The sequence below is a fragment of the Pristiophorus japonicus genome, chromosome 13, assembly GCF_044704955.1.
Source record: "Pristiophorus japonicus isolate sPriJap1 chromosome 13, sPriJap1.hap1, whole genome shotgun sequence".
Classification (NCBI taxonomy): Eukaryota; Metazoa; Chordata; class Chondrichthyes; family Pristiophoridae; genus Pristiophorus; species Pristiophorus japonicus.
In genome coordinates this window covers 25,213,034-25,235,925 of record NC_091989.1, presented here as the reverse complement: position 1 = coordinate 25,235,925, position 22,892 = coordinate 25,213,034, and the positions used below count along the sequence as shown (strand labels likewise).

Genomic DNA, 22,892 nt, shown 5'->3' with positions numbered 1-22,892 from the left:
CTCTCTCTCCATTACTCCCCTGGATTACTCTCTCTCCATTACTCCCCTGGATTTCTCTCTCTCTCTCTCCATTACTCCCCTGGATTTCTCTCTCTCTCTCTCTCACCATTACTCCCCTGGATTTCTCTCTCTCTCTCTCTCTCACCATTACTCCCCTGGATTTCTCTCTCTCTCTCTCTCTCACCATTACTCCCCTGGATTACTCTCTCTCCCAATTACTCCCCTGGATTTCTTTCTCTCTCTCTCCCCATTACTCTCCTGGATTACTCTCTCTCCATTACTCCCCTGGATTTCTCTCTCCCAATTACTCCCCTGGATTTTTCTCTCTCTCTCCCCATTACTCCCCTGGATTACTCTCTCTCCATTACTCCCCTGGATTACTCTCTCTCCATTACTCCCCTGGATTTCTCTCTCTCTCTCTCTCTCTCTCTCACCATTACTCCCCTGGATTTCTCTCTCTCTCACCATTACTCCCCTGGATTACTCTCTCTCCCAATTACTCCCCTGGATTTCTTTCTCTCTCTCTCCCCATTACTCCCCTGGATTACTCTCTCTCCATTACTCCCCTGGATTACTCTCTCTCCATTACTCCCCTGGATTTCTCTCTCTCTCTCTCTCTCTCCATTACTCCCCTGGATTTCTCTCTCTCTCTCTCTCTCTCTCTCACCATTACTCCCCTGGATTTCTCTCTCTCTCTCTCTCTCCAGTACTCCCCTGGATTACTCTCTCTATTACTCTCATTGTGACTGTTGCTTTGTTTGGCCGAGCCCATGGCGCCGCTCTGGCCGCTGCTGTTGGGCCTGGTCCTGGCCGCCGCGGGCCCCGGGGTGGTGGTGTTCCTGGCCGATGACCTCGGGTACGGGGACCTGGGCTGCTTCGGGCACCCGAGCTCCCGGACCCCCAACCTGGACCGACTGGCGGCGGCGGGCCGGAGATTCAGCGATTTCTATAGCGCGGCCAGCGTCTGCAGCCCGTCCCGGTGAGAGCGGGAGGCCGGGGGAGCGGGAGCGGGAGACCGGGGGAGCGGGAGCGGGAGCGGGAGACCGGGGCCCCGGGGGACCCGAGAGCGGGGGACTGGATCAATAATCTGCATTGATTAATATCAAAGAACTTCCAGTTATCTAGACAGAAAATGCTGGAAATCTCAGCGGGTCAGGCAGCACCTGTGGGGAGAGAAACAGAGTTAACATTTCAGGTCGAGGGGAGCGGGTAGGTCCGAAGGCCTCCTCGTAGGACTGCTCCTGGGCACGGCCAAGGGAGCCATCAGCCGGTCCAGGCAGCGGGCGGTCGAGGGGGTCGTTCAACCTGACTGCCTGCCTCTCTTCCGCTCTTACATCAGGTCCAGGGTGTCCTTGGAGATGGAGCACGCGGTGTCCACCGGTACGCTCGCGGCCTTCCGCGAGAGGTGGGCACCGGAGGGACTGGAGTGCATCATCACGCCCGGCAACCAAATTTTAATTTGATTTTACGTTTTAAAGTTTAATTTGTTTTAATTGCCGGTGCTTTTAGTGTCCCCTTCCCTTTTATAGGGGGCACTGGGGAAAATTGTGAATTTAGTGCCCAAAAAAAACCCAAAAAAACGGAAAAAAAAACAAAAAAAAGGGGGGGAAAAAAAAGGGCCTTGTAAATGTCTGGAGTGTCACCCAGGTCGGGTGGCACAGTTTAATGTTTTATGTTTTGCAGGTGAACTCCAAAAAGAGTTAACATTTCAGGTCGAAGACCTTTGTCACAACTGGAAAAAGTTCGAAATATAAAAATTTTTAAGGAAGTGCTGGGACCCTGAAAGGGGGAGGGGAGGAAAGAGCAAAAGTGAAGGTCTGTGACAGGTTGGAAGGCAGGAGAGATTTGAGAGACAAAAGTGGATGATGGGCTAAATTGAGATGGTAATAGCACAAGTTAGGAAACAAAGGGTGAGTCTAGATAGGGTGTGGATGGCAGAATGATTACCAACTGTCACGGGAAACAGAAAACATAGAAAAATAGGTGCAGGAGTAGGCCATTCGGCCCTTCGAGCCTGCACCGCCATTCAATAAGATCATGGCTGATCATTCCTTCAGTACCCCTTTCCTGCTTTCTCTCCATACCCCTTGATCCCCTTAACCGTAAGAGCCATATGTAACTCCTTCTTGAATATATCCAGTGAACTGGCATCAACAACTCTCTTCGGCAAGGAATTCCGCAGGTTAACAACTCTCTGAGTGAAGAAGTTTCTCCTCATCTCAGTCCTAAATGGCCTACCCCTTATCCTAAGGCTATGTCCCCTGGTTCTGGACTTCCCCAACACCGGGAACATTCTTCCCGCATCTAACCTGTCCAGTCCCGTCAGAATCTTATATGATTCTGTGAGATCCCCGCTCATCCTTCTAAACTCCAGTGAATAAAGGCCCAGTTGATCCAGTCTCTCCTCGTATGACAGCCCAGCCATCCCTGGAATCAGTCTGGTGAACCTTCGCTGCACTAAATAATAAAAAGGCGGGAGGAGGTTTGTAAAAAAAAGAGAAAAGTGAACAAAATATGGACAGAGGTTATGGTCTGAAATTGTTGAACTCAATGTTGAGTCCAGAAGGCTGTAAAGTCCCTAAACAAAAGATGAGGTGCTGTTCCTCGAGCTTACGTTGAGCTTCATTGGAACAATGTAGTAGGCCAAGGACAGAGAGGTTTATTTTTATTATTTTTGACCCAGTCACTGCTGTTTAAATGATGTCCCTTTGTCTCTTGCACTGTTCACCATTGCTGATGACCTGCACTGTGGGTCTACACCTGGGTTTCTCAATATCTTAGAAATGAAGTGTAGTGTAGTGAGTTATTTTTACATTGGTCGGTAATCTTCATGTTTTACCTCCCCATTTTAGGGCAGCCTTGCTTACAGGCCGTTATCCCACTCGGTCGGGGGTTTACCCAGGCGTGTTCTACCCTGGATCGAGGGGCGGGCTCCCGCTAAATGAAACCACCATCGCTGAGCTGCTGAAACAGCAAGGATATGTCACAGCGATGCTAGGGAAGTGGCACTTGGGCTATGGGCCCAATGGGACCTACCTACCCATTCACCAGGGCTTTGATGAATTCTTGGGCGTTCCGTACTCCCACGACATGGGGCCCTGCCAGAACCTGACATGTTTTCCACCAGACACCAAGTGCTACGGAATGTGCGAACAAGGTGTGGTCCTCTTGCCCCTGGTCAAGAATAACAAGATTATCCAGCAGCCGGTTGACTTTCCCACGCTCACGCCGCTGTACAATCGCTTTGCGAGAGACTTCATTCTGAGAGCAGCAAAGCAGCGCAAACCGTTCTTCCTTTACTATGCATCACACGTGAGTACAGCCTTTCCATTGTATCTTGGCAAAATTTCAACTCGTGCTGACCTGGCCCACCAATGCCTCAAATTTAAAATTCTCATCCTCGTGTTCAAATCCTTCCATGGAATTGCCCCTCCCTATCTCTCTAACCTCCTCCAACCCAACAACCCTCTGAGATCTCTACGCTCCTCTAATTCTGACCTCTTGCGCATTCCTGATTTTCATTATTCCACCATTGCCGGCCGTGCTGTCAGCTGCTGAGGCCCTAACCTCTGGAATTCCCTCCCTAAACCTCTCTGTGTCTCTTTCCTCCTTTTAAGAGGCTCCTTAAAACCTACCTCTTTGACCAAGCTATTAGTCACCTGTCCTAATACCTCCTTATATCTTTGTCTGATAATGCTTCTGTAAATGTTATTGAAAGTTTAGAATGGGGATTGGGCAGTACATTGGCTTAGACACTGACATGAGGGGCAGTGACACAACACTGACCCTAGTTGATGTGGAAATGCCACAACGATGTAGTGACGCCTTTTCTTCTGAGGCTGGGCTGAGGGTTAAAGGGGGTCAGTGTCGAGGTATATTTACTTTGCAAGTGACCTGCATTCCACCTCACGCTGCACACACTAACATCCTGCACATGAGAGAACAAATTCAGAAATCGAGATTGTGTAGTAATTTGTACCTTTTTGAAGATACCGATCATGCTGGCACATCACCCTGTAATGCTCCGCACCCCTCACTGTATTCCTTGATGTGTATTGTACAGCTCCTTCTCTGATGGAGACACAGTGCCCTCTGCCACTCTCTGCATTACCGGGCAGAGAATTACATTGGGTGGCCAGCGACTCGCCAATAGCTCCTCCCGATGAGTGAGGCTCCACACAGGGTGCGCGCGCTGATAAAATTCACCACAGGGTGTAGACGCCACTTGTGACTGCAATCCTAATGTTCTGTTGCTATGTTTGCAGCACACCCACTATCCACAGTTTGCTAGTGTGGACTTCACAGGAAAATCCAATAGGGGTCCTCTGGGGGACGCGCTGATGGAATTTGATGGTTCGGTGGGGGTGATAATGAAGGCTTTACAAGACGCCGGAGTGGAGAATAACACGCTAGTCTTCATCACCAGTGACAACGGGTACGTTGGATTAGAGATACACGGATTCTGTTCATTCTCTGTGGCTGAGATCTGTTAGAATAGGAAGGTTTTTTTAAATTCCATTTATTCATTCTGGGGATGTGGGCGCCTCTGGCAAGGCCAGCATTTATTGCCCATCCCTAATTGACTGTAAAGGCGGTGGTTTGATGCAACTGACTGTCCTGCTAGGCCAGAGGGCAGCTAAGAGTCAACCGCATTGGTGTGGGACGGGAGTCACATATAATTCAGACTGGGTAAGAACGGCAGGTTTCCTTCCCCAAAGGACCACAGCGTGAGACACACCAGTTGGATTTTTACAACAATCCACAGCTTCATGGTCACTTTTACTGATGCCAGCTTTTTATTTCCCGATTTCTTAAACTGAATTTGAATTCTCAAACTACCACAGTAGGATTTGAACTCACATTCTCTGGATATTAGCATAATAACATAACCATAACACCACCATATCCGGCTAATGCCCAGGGTCCATCTACGTGAATCTTTCGCTGCTGTGTTGTGTTAGAAGTCAACATTTTGTATCTTCGCACTCTTCCCGTGGAGAACAGTGTGATATAGTGGAAGGATTCGCAGGCTGATTAAAAGTCTGACAGGCCATGACGTCAATGCTCCTTCCATGGCCGGAACCATCTCTATACCGGCTAATAGGGGGTTATTCCTGTATGGGGGGGGAGGAGGGTTTTATGGGCTCCCACAGCCTGACGATGAGAGGGGGCCACCCACACCCACTGAACGTGGATATTGCGGAATTCGGAGCCAGAACTCCACTCTCCGGGACTGTCTGGAGTTGGGTTCTAACCCTGCACCTTCTGACTCCAACCTGACTCCCCTTGCAGTCAGAATCAGGTGAATTTATAATGGGGAACAAAGAAATGGCAGACCAATTGAACAAATACTTTGGTTCTGTCTTCACTAAGGAAGACACAAATAACCTTCCGGAAATACTAGGGGACCAAGCGTCTAGCGAGAAGGAGGAACTGAAGGAAATCCTTATTAGTCAGGAAATTGTGTGAGGGAAATTGATGGGATTGAAGGCCGATAAATCCCCAGGACCTGATAGTCTGCATCCCAGAGCTCTTAAGGAAGTGGCCCTAGAAATAGTGGACGCATTGGTGGTCATTTTCCAACATTCTATAGACTCTGGATCAGTTCCTGTGGATTGGAGGGTAGCTAATGTAACCCCACTTTTTTAAAAAGGAGGGGAGAGAAAACATGGAATTATAGACCGGTTAGCCCGATATCGGTAGTGGGGAAAATGTTGGAATCAATTATTAAAGACGTAATAGCAGCGCATTTGAAAAGCAGTGACAGGATCGGTCCAAGTCAGCATGGATTTATGAAAGGGAAATCATGCTTGACAAATTTTCTAGAATTTTTTGAGGATGTAACTAGTAAAGTGGACAAGGGAGATCCAGTGGATATGGTGGATTTGGACTTTCAAAGGGCTTTTGACAAGGTCCCACACAAGAGATTAGTGTGCAAAATTAAAGCACATGGTATTGGGTGTAATGTATTGACGTGGGTAGAGAACTGGTTGGCAGACAGGAAGCAAAGAGCAGGAATAAACGGGTCCCTTTCAGAATGGTAGGCAGCGACTAGTGGGGTACCACAAGGTTCAGTGCTGCCCCCAGCTATTTACAATATACATTAATGATTTGGACAAAGGAATTGAATGTAATATCTTCAAGTTTGCAGATGGCACTAAGCTGGGTGGCAGTGTGAGCTGTGAGGAGGATGCTAAGAGGCTGTAGGGTGACTTGGACAGGTTAGGTGAGTGGGCAAATGCATGGCAGATGCAGTATAATGTAGATAAATGTGAGGTTATCCATTTTGATGGCAAAAACAGGGAGGCAGAATATTATCTGAATGGTGACAGATTAGGAACATAAGAACATAAGAATTAGGAACAGGAGTAGGCCATCTAGCCCCTCGAGCCTGCTCAGCCATTCAACAAGATCATGGCTGATCTGGCCGTGGACTCAACTCCACTTACCCGCCCGCTCCCCATAACCCTTAATTCCCTTATTGGTTAAAAATCTATCTATCTGTGATTTGAATGCATTCAATGAGCTAGCCTCAACTGCTTCCTTGGGCAAAGAATTCCACAGATTCACAACCCTCTGGGAGAAGAAATTCCTTCTCAACTCGGTTTTAAATTGGCTCCCCCGTATTTTGAGGCTGTACCCACTAGTTCTAGTCTCCCCGACCAGTGGAAACAACCTCTCTGCCTCTATCTTGTCTATCCCTTTCATTATTTTAAATGTTTCTATAAGATCATCCCTCATCCTTCAGCAGTCCAACGAGTAAAGACCCAGTCTACTCAATCTATCATCATAAGGTAACCCCCTCATCTCCGGAATCAGCCTAGTGAATCGTCTCTGTACCCCCTCCAAAGCTAGTATATCCTTCCTTAAGTAAGGTGACCAAAACTGCATGCAGTACTCCAGGTGCAGCCTCACCAATACCCTGTACAGTTGCAGCAGGACCTCCCTGCTTTTGTACTCCATCCCTCTCGCAATGAAGGCCAACATTCCATTTGACTTCCTGATTACCTGCTGCACCTGCAAACTAACTTTTTGGGATTCATGCACAAGGAACTCTCCTTTTATAGGGGGCACTGGAAAAAAGGAAAAATTTGATTTTAGTGCCCCAAAAAAAAAAACCACAAAAAAAAAACAAAAAAGGGCCTTGTAAATGTCTTGTGTGTGTCATCCAGGTCGGGTGGCACGGATACATGTTTTATGTTTTCGCAGGTAAACTCAAAAGAGTTTCATGCACAAGGAACCCCAGGTCCCTCTGCAAAAGGGGAGGTGCAACGAGACCTGGGTGTCATGGTGCATCAGTCATTGAAAGTTGGCTTGCAGGTACAGCAGACGGTGAAGAAGGCAAATGGCACGTTGGCCTTCATAGTGAGAGGATTTGAGTATAGGAGCAGGGAGATCTTACTGCAGTTGTACAGGGCCTTGGTGAGGCCACACCTTGAATATTTGTGTACAGTTTTGGTCTCCTAATCTGAGGAAGGACATTCTTACTATTGAGGGAGCAAAGGTTCACCAGACTGATTCCCGGGATGGCAGGACTGACATTTGAAGAAAGACTGGATCGACTAGGCTTATAGTCACTGGAATTTAGAAGAATGAGAGGGGATCTCATAGAAACATATAAAATTTTGACGGGATTGGACAGGTTAGATGCAGGAAGAATGTTCCCAATATTGGGGAAGACCGAGATGAGGAGAAACTTCTTCACTCAGAGTTGTGTACCTGTGGAATTCTCTACCACAGAAAGTTGTTGAGGCTAATTCATTAGATATATTCAAAAGGGATTTAGATGTGGCCCTTATGGCTAAAGGGATCAAAGGATATGGAGAGAAAGCAGGAATGGGGTACTGAAGTTGTATGATCAGCCATGATCATATTAAATGTTGGTGCAGGCTCGAAGGGCCGAATGGCCTACTCCTGCACCTATTTTTTATGATTCTATGTTACCACTGAGCTGAAGCCTCACTACATATGTTAGAAGCGCACTGTTATAAATACCCCCCCCCCCCCCCCAGTCATGGTCTTACTGGCAAGTCCACCACCTGGTGTGATACTAAGCCATATAGACCAGCTGGACACCAGTTGAGACTGTGTCAGCTATTCATAGAATCATAGAAATTTACAGCACGTAAGGAGGCAATTTCGGCCCATCGTGTCCGTACTCTCTGCTGGGCTGCACTAAGGTAACCACCATTGTCCTCAATAACCCAATACTGATGGTGATTAGATGTACACGCCTGAGGTGGCACAATGGATTGGATTGATTCTCACCGGGACTGAAGCGCTCTCATCCATTTGAAATGAGTTTGGTCAGTCTCAACCCAAGTCCTAGTGGGCATGTGACCACAGCAGTGAGACATACCAGAAACATCAGGCGAGTGCGGAGTGTACTGTATCTAGCCTCTGCTGTATCTGCCCTGGGAGTGTTTGGGACAGTGTAGAGGGAGCTTTACTCTCTATCTAGCCTCTGCTGTATCTGCCCTGGGAGTGTTTGGGACAGTGTAGAGGGAGCTTTACTCTGTATCTAACCTCTGCTGAATCTGCCCTGTGAGTGTTTGATGGGACAGTGTAGAGGGAGCTTTACTCTGTATCTAACCCATGCTGTACATGCCCTGTGAGTGTTTGATGGGACAGTGTAGAGGGAGCTTTACTCTGTATCTAACCCATGCTGAATCTGCCCTGGGTGTGTGTTTACCCAACAGCGGGTGCAAGGTGTGAAAAGTCCTGTTTCCCTAGATGGAGGAGACCGATTTGATTAGTTATTGTAGCAGTAAGAATCCATCTTCAGCTGACTTCCTATTTTGTCTTTAGCCCGGAGCTGATGCGGAGATCACGTGGCGGGAACGCGGGGCTGCTGAAGTGCGGAAAGGCCACCACGTACGAAGGAGGAATGAGGGAACCTGCTGTTGCCTACTGGCCCGGCCGGATCACTCCAGGTCCGTCACTCTTGGTCAAGCTCCAAGCTGGAATGTGTCATTTTGCTGGTAACACAGCCCAGAGCCCCTTTAAACCACGCCCCAATCAAGATTCCAGTCAACTTCAGACAGGGCCGGTGGGAAAAAGCATTGACCGAAGCCTTGTTACTCGTTCAGTGGCTAATCTGTACCCCACTCCATTTTCTGCCTTTGCACCATATCCCTCAATACCAAACAAATATCTATTGATTTCAATGTCAATTGACCCCTAGCATCCACAGCTTTTGGGAGAAAGAGTTTGAGATTTCCACTACTCTTTGTGGGGGGAAAAAGTGCTTCCTGATTTCAATTCTGAACAGCTTGACTCTAATTTTAAGATTTCATCCCCTTGTTCTGAATTCCACCACCAGAGGAAATCATTTCTCTCTCTATTTACCCTACCCTATCAATTCCTTTTATCAGTTTGAAGACCTCGATTAGATCCCTGCTCAATCTTTCTTTGGAAACATCGCCTGGCTGTGTTCCTCTACAAAAAACTTGCACTAAATCCCTTTCTGCACACTTTGAACACAGATGTTATCGAGATTGTTTTAAACGGGGAGGATGGGATTGTGTTACCAAACATTTCTTCAACAACAGCGCCAGTCAGGAATGATGCATACCAGGACGTCATCTTTCAGATATTAACGGGTATGTTTGCTCTGTTTACAGGTGTGACCCATGAGCTGGCCAGCACCCTGGACATCCTGCCAACAATTGCTAGCCTCTCGGGGGCGAAGCTTCCGCGGGTCAAACTAGACGGATATGACCTGAGTGACGTCCTCTTCAATAATGGGAAGGTGCGGGTTGTCAAATCTCAGACCGTACATTACCCCAGGGCTCAGTGCTGAGACTGTGGCTCATCTCTCTATCTGTCAGTCTGCCTGCCTGTGTCTGTTACTCCATCTGTGTTTATCTATCTTATACGTGGACTTGGGTATAGGGGGCACAATATTAGCATTTGCAGATGACATAATAAAGGCATGTCATTAACTGAGGAGGACTGTAAGTGACCAGGACAGAGACAGGTTAGGAAGTTGGGCAGAGAGATATCAGATGACATTTAATACAGAGAAATGGGAGGTTTCACAAAATGGTGACAATTTTGTGACAATGAATAAGGAGTGAATGTACAGTGAATGTGAAACATTTAAATGGAGCAGAGAGACTTGTAAATCTGTAGAAAAATGGGGGAAGGCAAGTTGATAAAGCTGTCAAAATAAAAAACATACGGGATCCAAGTTTTCTAAACGGGTATATAGGGTACAAAACAAAGAGATAATGGTGAACCTGTACAAGCCATTGCCAAGGCTGCCGAGAATATTGTGTCGGTTACTTGGGCTTGTTACTTCAGGAAGGATGTCAGGGCCACGGAGAGGATGCAGAAGTGATTCGCTGAGATGATCCCAGGGATTAGAGCGTTTAGTTACTATGAGAGACGAGAGAAACTGGGGCTCTTTACATTCGAACATACAAGGTTCAGAGAACATCTGATTGAGGGGCTGAAAATTATGAAAGGTTTTGATGAAGTAAATGGGGAAGAATTATTTCCACTGGTCACTGAGTCGGTAATTGGAGGCATCAATTTAATATCATCACCAAAAAAAACAAAGGGAGAGGTTAGAAACAATATTTTTGTGTAGAGGGTTGTTAAATTATGGACTGTGACCAGAAGAAGCAGAATCCAGAATAAATTTTTAAATTGATGGGGATAAATATTTGAAAGAGAAGTGTGAGGTAATGCATTTGGGGAGAGCTAACAAGGCAGAGGAATATACAATAATGGTAGGATACTGAGAAGTGTAGAGGGACAGAGGGACTTTGGAATACATATCCACAGCTCCCTGAAGGTAGCAGGACAGGTAGATAAGGTGGTTAAGAAGGCAAAGAAACATAGAAAATAGGTGCAGGAGTAGGCCATTCGGCCCTTCGAGCCTGCACCACCATTCAATAAGATCATGGCTGATCATCACCTCAATATCCCTTTCCTGCTTCCTCTCCATATCCCTTGATCCCTTTAGCCATAAGGGCCATATCTAACTCCCTCTTGAATATATCCAACGAACTGGCATCAACAACCCTCTGCGGTAGGGAATTCCACAGGTTAACAACTCTCTGAGTGAACAAGTTTCTCCTCATCTCGGTCCTAAATGGCTTACCCCTTATCCTTAGACTGTGTCCCCTGGTTCTGGACTTCCTCAACATCGGGAACATTCTTCCTGCAACTAATCTGTCCAGTCCCGTCAGAATTTTATATATTTCTATGAGATCCCCTCTCCTCCTTCTAAACTCCAGTGAATACAGGCCCAGTCGATCCAGTCTCTCCTCGTATGTCAGTCCTGCCATCCCGGGAATCAGTCTGGTGAACCTTCGCTGCATCCCTCAATAGCAAGAACGTCCTTCCTCAGATTAAGAGACCAAAACTGAACACAATATTCTAGGTGATGCCTCACCAACTGCAGTAAGACCTCCCTGCTCCTATACTCAAATCCCCTAGCTATGAAGGCCAACATGCCATTTGACTTCTTCACCGTCTGCTGTATCTGCATGCCAACTTTCAATGACTGATGTACCACGACACCCAGGTCTCGTTGCACCTTCCCTTTTCCTAATCTGCCGCCATTCAGATAATCTGCCTTCGTGTTTTTGCCACCAAAGTGGATAACCTCACATTTATCCACATTATAATGCATCTGCCATGCATTTGTCCACTCACCTAACCTGTCCAAGTCACCCTGCAGCCTCTTAGCATCCTCCTCACAGCTCACACTGCCACCCAGCTTAGTGTCATCTGCAAACATGGAGATACACTCAATTCCTTCATCTAAATCATCGATGTATATTGTAAATAGCTGGGGTCCCAGCACTGAGCCCTGCGGCACCCCACGAGTCACTGCTGCCATTCTGAAAAGGACCCATTTATCCCGACTCTCTGCTTCCTGTCTGCCAACCAGTTCTCTATCCACGTCAATACATTACCCCCAATACCATGTGCTTTAATTTTGCACACCAATCTCTTGCGTGGGACCTTGTCAAAAGCCCCACACAAGAGATTGGTGTGCAATATGGGATCATTTCCTTTATAAGCCAAGGCATCGAATATAAGAGCCAATTTATGCTTGAACTGTACAAAACACTAGTTAGGCCACAACTAGAGTATTGCATGCTGTACTGGTCAGCACATTATAGGAAAGATGTGATTGCACTCGAGAGGGTACAGAGGAGATTTACGAGGATGTTGCCAGGACTGGAGAATTTTAGCTGTGAGAAAAGATTGGATAGGCTGGGGTTGTTTTCTTTGGAAAAGAGGAGGCTGAGGGGAGACTTAATTGGGGTGTATAAAATTATAAGGGACCTGGACAGAATGGATAGGAAGGACCTATTTCCCCTAGCAGAGAGGTCAATAACCAGGGGGCATAGATTTAAAGTAATGGGTAGAAGGATTGGAGGTGAGTTGAGGAGAACCTTTTTCATCCAGAGGGTGGTGAGCATCTGAAAGGGTGGTAGAAGCAGAAACACCCATCACATTTAAAAAGTACTTGGATATGCACTTGAAGTGCCGTAATAACATAAGAATTAGGAACAGGAGTAGGCCATCTAGCCCCTCAAGCCTGCTCCGCCATTCAAAAAGATCATGGCTGATCTGGCCGTGGACTCAGCTCCACTTACCCGCCCGCTCCCCGTAACCCTTAATTCCCTTATTGGTTAAAAATCTATCTATCTGTGACTTGAATACATTCAATGAGCTAGCCTCAACTGCTTCCTTGGGCAGAGAATTCCACAGATTCACAACCCTCTGGGAGAAGAAATTCTTTCTCAACTCGGTTTTAAATTGGCTCCCCCGTATTTTGAGGCTGTGCCCCCTAGTTCTAGTCTCCCCGACCAGTGGAAACAACCTATCTGCCTCTGTCTTGTCTATCCCTTTCATTATTTTAAATGTTTCTATAAGATCACCCCTCATCCTTCAGCAGTCCAACGAGTAAAGACCCAGTCTACTCAATCTATCATCATAAGGTAACCCCCTCATCTCCGGAATCAGCCTAGTGAATCGTCTCTGTACCCCCTCCAAGGCTAGTATATCCTTCCTTAAGAAAGGTGACCAAAACTGCACGCGGTACTCCAGGTGCGGCCTCACCAATACCCTGTACAGTTGCAGCAGGACCTCCCTGCTTTTGTATTCCATCCCTCTCGCAATGAAGGCCAACATTCCATTCGCCTTCCTGATTACCTGCTGCACATGCAAACTAACTTTTTGGGATTCATGCACAAGGACCCCCAGGTCCCTCTGCACATCAGCATGTTGTAATTTCTCCCCATTCAAATAATATTCCCTTTTACTGTTTGTTTTTTCCAAGGTGGATGACGTCACATTTTCCGACATTGTATTCCATCTGCCAAACCTTAGCCCATTCGCTTAACCTATCTAAATCTCTTTGCAGCCTCTCTGTGTTCTCTACACAACCCGCTTTCCCACTAATCTTAGTGTCATCTGCAAATTTTGTTGCACTACACTCTGTCCCCTCTTCCAGGTCATCTATGTATATTGTAAACAGTTGTGGTCCCAGCACCGATCCCTGTGGCACACCACTAACCACCGATTTCCAACCCGAAAAGGACCCATTTATCCCGACTCTCTGCTTTCTGTTAGCTAGCCAATTCTCGATCCATGCTAATACATTTCCTCTGACTCCGTGTACCTTTATCTTCTGCAGTAAACTTTTGTGTGGCACCTTATCGAATGCCTTTTTGAAATCTAAATACACCACATCCATCAGTACACCTCTATCCACCATGCTCGTTATATTCTCAAAGAATTCCAGTAAATTAGTTAAACATGATTTCCCCTTCATGAATCCATGTTGCGTCTGCTTGATTGCACTATTCCTATCTAGATGTCCCGCTATTTCTTCCTTAATGATAGCTTCAAGCATTTTCCCCACTACAGATGTTAAACTAACCGGCCTATAGTTACCTGCCTTTTGTCTGCCCCCTTTTTTAAACAGAGGCGTTACATTAGCTGCTTTCCAATCCGCTGGTACCTCCCCAGAGTCCAGAGAATTTCGGTAGATTATAACGAATGCATCTGCTATAACTTCCGCCATCTCTTTTAATACCCTAGGATACATTTCATCAGGACCTGGGGACTTGTCTACCTTGAGTCCCATTAGCCTGTCCAGCACTACCCCCCCTAGTGATAGTGATTATCTCAAGGTCTTCCTTTCCCACATTCCCATGACCAGCAATTTTTGGCATGGTTTTTGTGTCTTCCACTGTGAAGACCGAAGCAAAATAATTGTTTAAGGTCTCAGCCATTTCCACATTTCCCATTATTAAATCCCCTTTCTCATCTTCTAAGGGACCAACATTTACTTTAGTCACTCTTTTCCGTTTTATATATCTGTAAAAGCTTTTACTATCTGTTTTTATGTTTTGCGCAAGTTTACTTTCGGAATCTATCTTTCCTTTCTTTATTGCTTTCTTAGTCATTCTTTGCTGTCGTTTAAAATTTTCCCAATCTTCTAGTTTCCCACTAACCTTGGCCACCTTATACGCATTGGTTTTTAATTTGATACTCTCCTTTATTTCCTTAGTTATCCACGGCTGGTTATCTCTTCTCTTACCGCCCTTCTTTTTCACTGGAATATATTTTGTTGCGCACAATGAAAGAGCTCCTTAAAAGTCCTCCACTGTTCCTCAATTGTGCCACCGTTTAGTCTGTGTTCCCAGTCTACTTTAGCGAACTCTGCCCTCATCCCACTGTAGTCCCCTTTGTTTAAGCATAGTACGCTCGTTTGAGACACTACTTCCTCACCCTCAATCTGTATTACAAATTCAACCATACCGTGATCACTCATTCCGAGAGGATCTTTTACTAGGAGATCGTTTATTATTCCTGTCTCATTACACAGGACCAAAGCTAAGATAGCTTGCTCCCTTGTAGGTTCTGTAACATACTTTTCTAAGAAACAATCCGGTATGCATTCTATGAATTCCTCCTCAAGGCTACCCCGTGCGATTTGATTTGACCAATCAATATGTAGGTTAAAATCCCCCATGATTACTGCCGTTCCTTTTTCACATGCCTCTAGTATTCCCTTGATTTTTGTCCTAAAAAAAGGATGAGGTCCTACGAGACGAATTTAAGGAGCTAGGAGCTAAATTTAAAAAGTAGGACCTCAAAAGTAGTAATCTCGGGATTGCTACAGTGCCACGTGCTAGTCAGAGTAGGAATCGCAGGATAGCGCAGATGAATACGTGGCTTCAGCAGGGAGGGATTCAAATTCCTGGGGCATTGGAACCGGTTCTGGGGGAGGTGGGACCAGTACAAACCGGACGGTCTGCACCTGGGCAGGACCGGAACCAATGTCCTTGGGGTAGTGTTTGCTAGTGCTGTTGGGGAGGAGTTAAACTAATATGGCAGGGGGATGGGAGCCAATGCAGGGAGACAGAGGAAAACAAAATGGAGACAGAAGCAAAAGACAGAAAGGAGATGAGTAAAAGTGGAGGGCAGAGAAACCCAAGGCAAAAAACAAAAAGGCCAATGTACAGCAAAATTCTAAAGGGTCAAAGTGTCATAAAAAGGCAAGCCTGAAAGCTCGGTGCCTCAATGCGAGGAGTATTCGGAACCCAGGAGAGGGCTCTGAGCTAGTTAGAGTGGGTGAGAGCGCAGATGAACAGGACCCCAAGGAAGAATGCAAAAGGCAGGAGGCAACAGAGCAGAGTAGCATTGGGGTAAGTGTAAACCACAAGGTGATAGGAAGGGACAATATGTATGAATATAAAGGGGCTGCAGGAGGGGTCAAAACTAAAAATCATGGTTTAAAATATAGTATTAAAACACTCTACCTAAACACACGCAGCATTCGAAATAAAGTAAATGAGTTGACGGCACAAATCATTACAAATGGGTATGATTTGGTGGCCATTACAGAAATGTGGTTGCAGGGTGGCCAAGACTGGGAATTAAACATACAGGGGTATCTGACAATTCGGAAGGATAGACAAGAAGGGAAAGGAGGTGGGGTAGCTCTGTTAATAAAGGATGATATCAGAGCAGTTGTGAGGGATGATATTGGCTCGAATGAACAAAATGTTGAATCATTGTGGGTGGAGATTAGAGATAGTAAGGGGAAAAAGTCACTGGTGGGCGTAGTTTATAGGCCCCCAAATAATAACTTCACGTTGGGTAATCTTCAGGGCTATGGAACAAGAGCTGGAAAGTGGGATTAGGCTGGGTAGACTTTTTCGGCCGGCACAGACACAATGGGTCAAATGGCCTTCTGTGCTGCAAACTTCTTTGATTCTATAAGAATGTAAAAGGGTCTGGGGAAAGAATAGAGGAACGGGAGTAAGTGGAGAACTTGTTCAGAGAGCCGGTACAGACACGATGGGCCAAATGGCCTCCTTTCCTGCTGTAAAATTCTCTGATTCTGAGCAACCCAACATAACCTGTTCAATCGCAAGACCTTATCACCAGGGAGGAGAGCGGAAAGACAGCTCTTAAGGTGCATTGTCTTTTATTTTTGTAAGTTTTAGGATTGCTTTATACTGTAGTGCCTCAAGGTCAAACAAACCCGTTTTGGAAGAGATAATAAACCGAGGCCCCGTCCTTCCTCTCAGGTGGACGTAAAAGATCCCATGACACTATTTCGAAGTGTTCTCCGTGGTTTTCCTGGCTTATATTTACCCCTCAGCTATCATCAAATTATCTGGCCATTATCTCAGTGCTGCTTATGGGAGCTTGCTGTGGGCAGATTAGGTGCTGTGTTTCCTCCATTGCAACAGTGACAACAGTTCAAAATTACTTCATTGGCTGTAAAATGCTTTGGGTCGTGCTAAGGTTATGAAAGGCACGATATAAATGCAAGTCTTTCTTACCTGGGAGTTCAGCGGGCACCATGGACAGCCATTAAAGCAGGGCCACACTTACCTTGGTGCCAATGCCAAGTGGCGCTCCCTCTGCAGGCTCCAGGTCAGCAGCAAGGCAGTTACTGCACTGTGCCAGCTACCACACTCCGTCCTGCAGCACAGAGGTAGCCTGGGCAATGACAGTCCCTCAACTTGGGGACTGGGAAAATGGGATTAGTTCCTATTTCTGGCTGGTGAACTCTTGCGTCAACGTCCTCTCGTGTTTGTTAATGTGTTGCAGAGCAAGCAGAAGACCATGTTTTACTATCCTGTCGGCACCAGCAAGAAGCTGGGAGTTTTTGCTGTACGGTACGAGCAGTATAAGGCCCATTACTTCACTGAAGGTAAGTCAACTCGGATTCACATCCCAGTCATGTAGTATGCTAGTGTGTGTCAGAGAGAGAGAGAGAGGCTAATATGCCGTGCATGGGATACAAACTGGGGCAGCTGAATGTGTTCAACTGTGACTATCCCTGTGTGCAACATCAGCTATCACACTGTGTGTGTGTGTGTGTGTGTGTGTGTGTGTGTGAGAGAGAGAGAGAGAGAGAGAACGGCACTGTGTGTGTGTGTGTGTGTGTGAGAGAGAGAGAGAGGCACTGTGTGTGTGAGAGAAAGAGAGCGGCACTGTGTGTGTGTGTGAGAGAGAGAGTGGCACTGTGTGTGTGTGTGTGTGTGTGTGTGTGTGTGAGAGAGAGAGAGTGGCACTGTGTGTGTGTGTGAGAGAGAGAGCGGCACTGTGTGTGTGAGAGAGAGAGCGGCACTGTGTGTGTGTGTGAGAGAGAGAGAGCGGCTGTGTGTGTGTGTGAGAGAGAGAGCGCGGAACTGTGAGAGAGAGAGCGCGGCACTGTGTGTGTGTGAGCTGCACTCGGTGTGTGTGTGTGTGTGAGTGAGAGAGAGGCACTGTATATGTGTGTGTGTGTGAGAGAGAGGGTATTGTTAAGGCCGCACCTGGAGTATTGCGTGCAGTTTTGGTCACCTTACTTAAGGAAGGATACACTAGCTTTGGAGGGGGTACAGAGACGATTCACTATGCTGATTCCGGAGATGAGGGGGTTACCTTATGATGATAGATTGAGTAGACTGGGTCTTTACTCGTTGGAGTTCAGAAGGATGAGGGGTGATCTTGTAGAAACATTTAAAATCATGAAAGGGATAGACAAGATAGAGGCAGAGAGGTTGTTTCCACTGGTAAGGGAGACTAGAACTAGGGGGCACAGCCTCAAAATACGGGGGAGCCAATTTAAAACCGAGTTGAGAGGAATTTCTTCTCCCAGAGGGTTGTGAATCTGTGGAATTCTCTGCCCAAGGAAGCAGTTGAGGCTAGCTCATTGAATGTATTCAAGTCACAGATAGATAGATTTTTAACCAATAAGGGAATTAAGGGTTATGGGGAGAGGGCGGGTAAGTGGAGCTGAGTCCACGGCCAGATCAGCCATGATCTTATTGAATGGCGGAGCAGGCTCGAGGGGCTAGATGGCCTACTCCTGTTCCTAATTCTTATGTTCTTATGTTCTAGAGCGGCACTGTGTGTGTGTGTGTGTGTGAAAGAGAGAGAGAGAGCAGCCCTGTGTGTGTGTGTGGTGTGTATGTATGAGAGAGAGAGCGGCACTGTGTGTGTGTGTGTTTGTGAGAGCGCACTCTGTGTGTGTGTGTGTGTGTGTGTGTGTGTGTGTGTGAGAGAGAGAGCGCGCATTGTGTGTGCGAGAGTGTGTGTGTGTGAGAGAGAGAATACACTGTGTGTGTGTGTGTGAGAGAGCGCGCACTGTGTGTGTGTGAGTGAGAGCGCACTGTGTGTGTGCGAGAGAGAATACACTGTGTGTGTGTGTGTGTGTGTGTGTGAGAGAGCGCGCACTGTGTGTGAGAGAGCGCACACTGTGTGTGTGAGAGCGCACTGTGTGTGAGAGCGCACTGTGTGTGTGAGAGAGAACGCACTGTGTGTGTGGGAGAGAGAGAACACACTGAGAGAGAGCGCACTCTGTGTGTGTGTGTGTGTGTGTGTGTGTGTGTGAGAGCGCACTGTGTGTGTGTGTGAGAGCGCACTGTGTGTGTGTGAGAGAGCGCACTGTGTGTGAGAGAGCGCACTGTGTGTGTGAGAGAGCGCACTGTGTGTGTGTGTGAGAGCGCACTGTGTGTGTGTGAGAGAGCGCACTGTGTGTGTGTGAGAGAGCGCACTGTGTGTGTGTGAGAGAGCGCACTGTGTGTGTGTGAGAGAGCGCACTGTGTGTGTGTGAGAGAGCGCACTGTGTGTGTGTGAGAGAGCGCACTGTGTGTGTGTGAGAGAGCGCACTGTGTGTGTGAGAGCGCGCACTGTGTGTGTGTGTGTGTGTGTGTGTGAGTGAGACCACATTGTGTGTGTGAGAGCGCACTGTATGTGTGTGTGTGTGTGAGAGAGCGAGCGAGCGAGCGCGCGGCACTGTGAGTGTGAGATTGCACGCTGTTTGTCCAACTGTAACTATGTGTGTTTGTGTGTGGGTGGGGGTGTGTGAGAGAGTGTGGAACACCAAGTGACAGGCTGGCATTGGTTTGGAGATGCGGTGGGACAGACCATCCAAAGAAATTATTCTGGTATCTGCAGACACGAATTTTTATTCCTCTCCCCACCAGGCTCCACTCTCAGTGACAGTACCCCGGACCATGACTGCAACTGGAACGCACTGCTCACCTTTCATGACCCTCCGCTGCTCTTTGACTTGGAAGCAGATCCTTCCGAGAACTATCCTCTCAGCAGCTCCGACATTCCCAATTACAGTTGGATAATTGAGCAGATCCGCAAGGAAAAGGTCAAGTTTGAGTCGGGAATGGTGTTTGGGGAAAGCCAAATTGAGAGAGGAGTTGACCCAGCTCTTGAACCGTGCATTAACCCCGGATGCAGCCCACGGCCTGGCTGCTGCAGGCAGACCTAGACTGGAAGAAGCAAGGAAGGCAAAATACTGCCTAACAGCGCTTGGTTATAACTAATGACTGCTTCTCCTGATCCTTAAAGGACAATTGCTGAGCCTCTCTGAGTCAGTGGTAACGTGGTGTGGGAAGAGGGGAGGGGAGTGCTAGCTCAGGGGAGCATCGGCAGTGTCTTGACAGCTGGAAACCGAGGCGCAGTCTGGGCACTCCGGGATGATTGAGGACGAAATTGAGAGATTTACCCTTTCGAGCAGAAGGAAAATCTCAGCAAAAATGAGCCAGGTACTCAGGGCGCCGTGAAAAATCAAATCATTGCATCGAATTCTGATTAATTACAGCATCTTTTTACCTTTCTCGCTATTCTATTTCTACTTCACTTCCACTTTCTCGACCCCTCCTCGGTCTCTAAATTGTCAGACTGCTTCTCCGACATCCAGTTCTGGATGAGCAGAAATTTTCTCCAATTGAATATTGGGAAGACTGAAGCCATTTCAGTCCCCGCCACAAGCTCCATTTCCTAGCCACTAACTCCATCCCTCTCCCCAACTTCTGTCTGAGGCAGAACCACACTTCGCAACCTTGGGGTCATATTTGACCCTGAAATGAGCTTTTGATCAGATATCCACAGCATAACTAAGACCGCCTATTTCCACCTCCATAACATCGCCACTCTCCATCCTTGCCTCAGCTCATCCGCTGCTGAAGTCCTCATCCATGCCTTTGTTATCTCTAGACTTGACGATTCCAACGCACTCCTGGCTGGCCTCCCACATTCTACCCCACGTAAACTAGAGGTGATCCAAAACTCAGCTGCCCATGTCCTAACTCGCACAAAGTTCCGCTCACCCATCACCCCTGTGCTCGCTGGCCTTCATTGGCTCCTGGTTAAGCAACGCCTCGATTTCAAAATTCTCATCCTTGTTTTCAAATCCCTCCATGGCCTCGCCCCTCACTATCTCTGTAATCTCCTCCAGCTCCACAATCCCTCCCGAGATATCTGCGCTCCTCTAATTCTGTTCCTGAGCATCCCTGATTATAATCGCTTAACCATTGGTGGCCATGTCTTCTGTTGCATCGGCCCTAAGATCTGGAATTCCCTCCCTAAACCTCTCTGCCTCACCGTCTCTCTACCTCTTTCCTCCTTCAAGACACTCCTTAAAACCTACCCCTTTGACCACCACTAATTTCTTCTTATGCGGCTCAGTGTCAATTTTTTAATCTCATAATACTTCTGTGAAGCGCCTTGTGAAGTTTCACTACGTTAAAGCCGCTATATAAATACAAGTTGTTATGTTATTTACTCGTGTGTATTGTTTTTTGACCAGAGTTGATAATATTGCGATCTTAAGTTCCAAATCTGCCATCCTACCCACACTCCTTCATCCCTGCAATCCTCATTGTGTTGAAATCGAGATGCATTGCAACTCTATGGCTCATGCTTCAACAGGGCCGCAACACACTGTGGAACTCCTTCTCTCGCCCTGTCTTTCCCCCCTCCCCGGCTCTGTCTCCCCTCGTTTCTACAATCAACAGGCTTTTAAAACCCAATCTTGGTGTCACCTAAACAATACTTTACCTCCGCTTCCCTAACCTTAATGTTCGAGATCTTAGACAAGGGCACTCCTGTTTTTTTTTCTCAGTGGAGAGGGGAGCCCATTTCGCCCCTTTGCTCCCTATCCCTTGAAACCCTTACCCAACAAAAATCTCTCAATCTCGATCTTGAAATCTCCAATTGACCCCCAGCAGCCTTTTGGGAAAGAGAGTTCCAGATTTCCACTACCCTTTGTGTGAAGAGATGCGTTCTCATTTCACTCTTGTAGTCAGCAAAGCTTAAAATGTTTGAAGGGAGAATTAACTGCACTAATTAATCACTGGTTGATTGTTTTGTACACTCAAGATGTAATAAATATATCTATGTATCCTGTTGGAGAAATTCTTTTTGTAAACTATTATGTTGCAGTTCCTTGGGGAAAAAAAACACTTGCATTTATATAGCATCTTTCACAACCACCGAATGTCTCAGCACTTTACAACCAATGAAGTACTTTTGGAGTGTTGTCACTGTTGTAATGTGGGAAACTCAGCAGCCAACTTGTGCACATCAAACTCCCACAAACAGCAATGTGATAATGACCAGATAATCTGTTTTTGTTGTGTTGATTGCTAAATATTGGCCAGGACACCGGGGATAATTCCCCTGCTCTTCTTCGAAATAGTGCCATGGGATCTTTTGCTTCCACTTTTAACATCTCATACGAAAGACGGCACCTCTGACAGTGCAGCACTCCCTCAGCACAGCACTGGAGTGTCAGCCTAGATTTATGTGCTCACGTTCCTGGAGTGGGACTTGGATATACAACCTTCTGATTCTGAGGTAAGTGAGCTGCCCATTGAGTCATAGCTGACGGAACGAAGGTGGAGGGGGAGAGACAGAGCGAGGGGTGGGTGAGTCAGCCCCAGCATGAGTCAGCACCTTCAGGTGAGGGGAGAGTGAGCCTGAACATGAAATGAAATAGAATGTTTCTCTGGCTTTGTGCTCATGTCCAGTATTTCGACTTATCCCCAAAAACAGACCTTGGACATGATCGACTGTTTAAAGACTGCCAGAAATGATCAGGGAGAGTTGGCAACAGCGAGCAACATTCTGCGTCATCTCAGGTGCCTGGAGAAGGCATCGGGCTCCTGCCAAGGAGCTCCGATTCCATTCGTTCATTCACTCGCTCAAGCTCACAGCGTCAGAGCCGCTGTTTTTTTTATTTGTTCTCGGGATGTGGGTGTCACTGGCAAGGCCGGCATTTATTGTCCATCCCTAGTTGCCCTGAGTTGAAATGAGTGTAACAGCCTTGGGATCAGCCAGTTATTAGTGGTGGTTGTGCATCAGTCCTGGTGTTTTGAGCAGAGTGTGGGACTGGTAAGACAGGTGCCCCTGGATGAAAGTATTTGCCTACCCCAGTTGTCCAGTTTTTGGCATTTATTGCTGGCCTTGGTTTGGTGGTCCTTGAATGTAGCAGATCAGGTGCTTTCATGGAAGTTGGGATTTGTGAGCGGGAGAATTTCTGCCGTCAATCCAACCCATCCCCCACTCCCTCCTCCATATCTTGGCGCAATGCAAGCACAAATTTCACTGCCAAA

General features: G+C 47.0%; 1 protein-coding gene across 1 annotated transcript; it reads left to right on the top strand.

The window, feature by feature from the left end:
• The first annotated feature begins 562 nt into the window (after positions 1-562).
• arsa (arylsulfatase A) lies at positions 563-21,679 on the top strand. Its single transcript, XM_070897278.1, has 7 exons — positions 563-979; positions 2,853-3,312; positions 4,266-4,435; positions 8,809-8,933; positions 9,624-9,751; positions 17,101-17,203; positions 19,467-21,679. The coding sequence occupies exons 1-7, from the start codon at positions 771-773 to the stop codon at positions 19,763-19,765; spliced, it is 1,494 nt and encodes a 497-aa protein (XP_070753379.1). The 5' UTR covers positions 563-770; the 3' UTR covers positions 19,766-21,679.
• Positions 21,680-22,892: the final 1,213 nt, after the last annotated feature.

Excerpts from the sequence above, each read along its gene's own strand:
- arsa (XM_070897278.1), top strand. The coding sequence starts at position 771 with ATGGCGCCGCTCTGGCCGCTGCTGTTGGGCCTGGTCCTGGCCGCCGCG. Across the intron at positions 4,436-8,808 it reads TTCATCACCAGTGACAACGG|CCCGGAGCTGATGCGGAGAT; the intron begins GTACGTTGGATT and ends TTTTGTCTTTAG. Across the intron at positions 17,204-19,466 it reads GGCCCATTACTTCACTGAAG|GCTCCACTCTCAGTGACAGT; the intron begins GTAAGTCAACTC and ends TCTCCCCACCAG.